We start from the raw sequence: 1,941 nt of genomic DNA, 5'->3' as shown, positions 1-1,941 counted from the left end.
TGAACTCATTATCTGTAATACTTTTGGTTGCTTTTCATTTGCAGGTATGAGCCAAGTACAAGTTATTTCTCAGTTGCCATGTTACTCTTTTGTTTCTTGGTTACATATTATGGACTGATCTCTTTGAGTAAAAAAAAATGAGAAAGAAAAAGATGGTCTGGTGCAACTTTTGTAAAGCACCCTCTTGTACAAGTGGTGTTGCTCTTGTAAACTTCTTGTTGCTGGATTCAACCCTTTTTGTCAATAAAAGTATTATTGATTGTTAAAAATAAAAATAAAAGATCTCATGTTTCTTGTACTTCCGTTTTGTTTTTTCCCCTTGAGCTGAGGGTCTATCGGAAACAGCCTCTCTACATTTGAGGTAGGGGTAAGGTCTGTGTATGCTCTACCCTCCCCAAACCCCACTTGTGGGACTACACTGGGTATGTTGTTGCTGTATTACTTTCTAGGAAGGCCATAACATATTTTACTTCATCTCAATTTTTCTTCTTATAGCCTTAGCTTATTCACAATAACTTTTAATGTTTCTGAATGCCTAGTATTTATGCTTTACTAATTTAAATTCACGGGAAAACATAAATTTTGAAAGCCTTGCCTTTTTTACTTTATTTTTTTTTGTTTTTATCTGAGAGAAAGTTGATGTGTGCTGAAAAGTATGTGCATATTCCTTTCTAGAGTGATATTGATGTAGTTGTATAGTTAATAATCTGCTTTTTTTTTTTTTTTTCATTTGGGGTCATGTGAACTCTTCCGTCTAATGGATGAACTTTGCAGACACGAAATCCTCCAATACTACCGCCATTTTCTGCCATATTAGAAGGTAACTACAAATCTTTACTTTTTCAGTTTCCGAACGCCTTTTGAACGATATGCACTAATTTCAGTATCAGTACAGATTTTAGTGAAGTCCTGTAATAGAAAAGAACATTTCCGAGGATTAAGGATCATTATAGAAATACTTTTTTCTGAAGGAAAACATATAGGACCCTAAGCATCAGAACTGGATGTGTACGAAAAGTCTGCTATTTGTCAGATCTTGGCTGTTTTGGTTTAGCACTTGTTGCCTCGATTGACTTTTGATTTTTATTGATACTTGACCCTACTGTTCACAGTAAATGAACAATTTGTCCTTTTTCGTGTTAGGATTCTGTATTATGTGGTGTAATAGCTGTTGGCAGTCATAAGTGAGTAAGATGATTATCTAGATTATTGCTAGTTACATGATTATGCTATCACATGTGATGCTGTTAACAAACGTCTGAAACACCAAGCAATAAGAAAGTGAGGAATGTAACTGTCGCTATAGACTAGATTCTAAATTTTAACAAGAGATTGTTGAGATGTTTTATTCAAGTAGATTCCAAGTCTTCTCTTTGCACTTAGTTTTTTCATGTGATTTTTTGTTTTGAGTAGCTCGGTAATATTCCTTGGTGGAAATGTTTAGATGGATCTGATCCAGATACGGTGGCAAAGTCGTTGAATAAGTTTGTGAACTATGGGAAGAGGAACAAAGAGACGGTGGCTGAGCTGCTAGTGACGCTGTTAATGAAGGTACTGTTAATTCAATAAATCTGGCCTTATCTTAAAGTGCGGCTGTGCATGAGATTCCCATTTCCTAGCATACATCCAGTTTTTTGGCTCATTGTGGTTTTCATTTCACTGAAGTTATTGTTGATTGAGAAGCTATGGGCCAAAGGACTATGCGCAAGCACCTACGAAGCACCTTGGCTATCTAGAACATGGGACTCCAAAGTTTGCTGCATCAGTGTAGTTATCTTCACATATTAATGTTCTCTGCGCTTAACAATTTTTGAAGTGCTGAATTAATGGCTTATTATGATCTTCACAGGTTGAAGATTTCACTGATCGGTCTCAAAATGTTGCAAGGGCTGTTGGGAAAGGAGAAGTAAAGCGCATATACAAGTGTATCCAGCGTACTAG

At 36.0% G+C, this 1,941-nt stretch overlaps 1 protein-coding gene across 1 annotated transcript; it reads left to right on the top strand.

Moving 5' to 3' along the window:
• Positions 1–6: 6 nt before the first annotated feature.
• LOC124890600 lies at positions 7–1,934 on the top strand (the record flags this gene model as incomplete). The annotated part of the gene is given in 5 exon segments (XM_047402396.1): positions 7–44; positions 775–820; positions 1,445–1,551; positions 1,666–1,767; positions 1,850–1,934. Coding segments are annotated over 3 exon segments (193 nt in total), but the record flags the coding sequence as incomplete, so codon positions are not given.
• Positions 1,935–1,941: the final 7 nt, after the last annotated feature.

This window comes from Capsicum annuum, unplaced genomic scaffold, assembly GCF_002878395.1.
Source record: "Capsicum annuum cultivar UCD-10X-F1 unplaced genomic scaffold, UCD10Xv1.1 ctg20604, whole genome shotgun sequence".
NCBI classification, from domain to species: domain Eukaryota; kingdom Viridiplantae; phylum Streptophyta; class Magnoliopsida; order Solanales; family Solanaceae; genus Capsicum; species Capsicum annuum.
The sequence above is the reverse complement of the archived record's forward strand: the minus strand, read 5'-3'. Positions and strand labels throughout refer to the sequence as shown.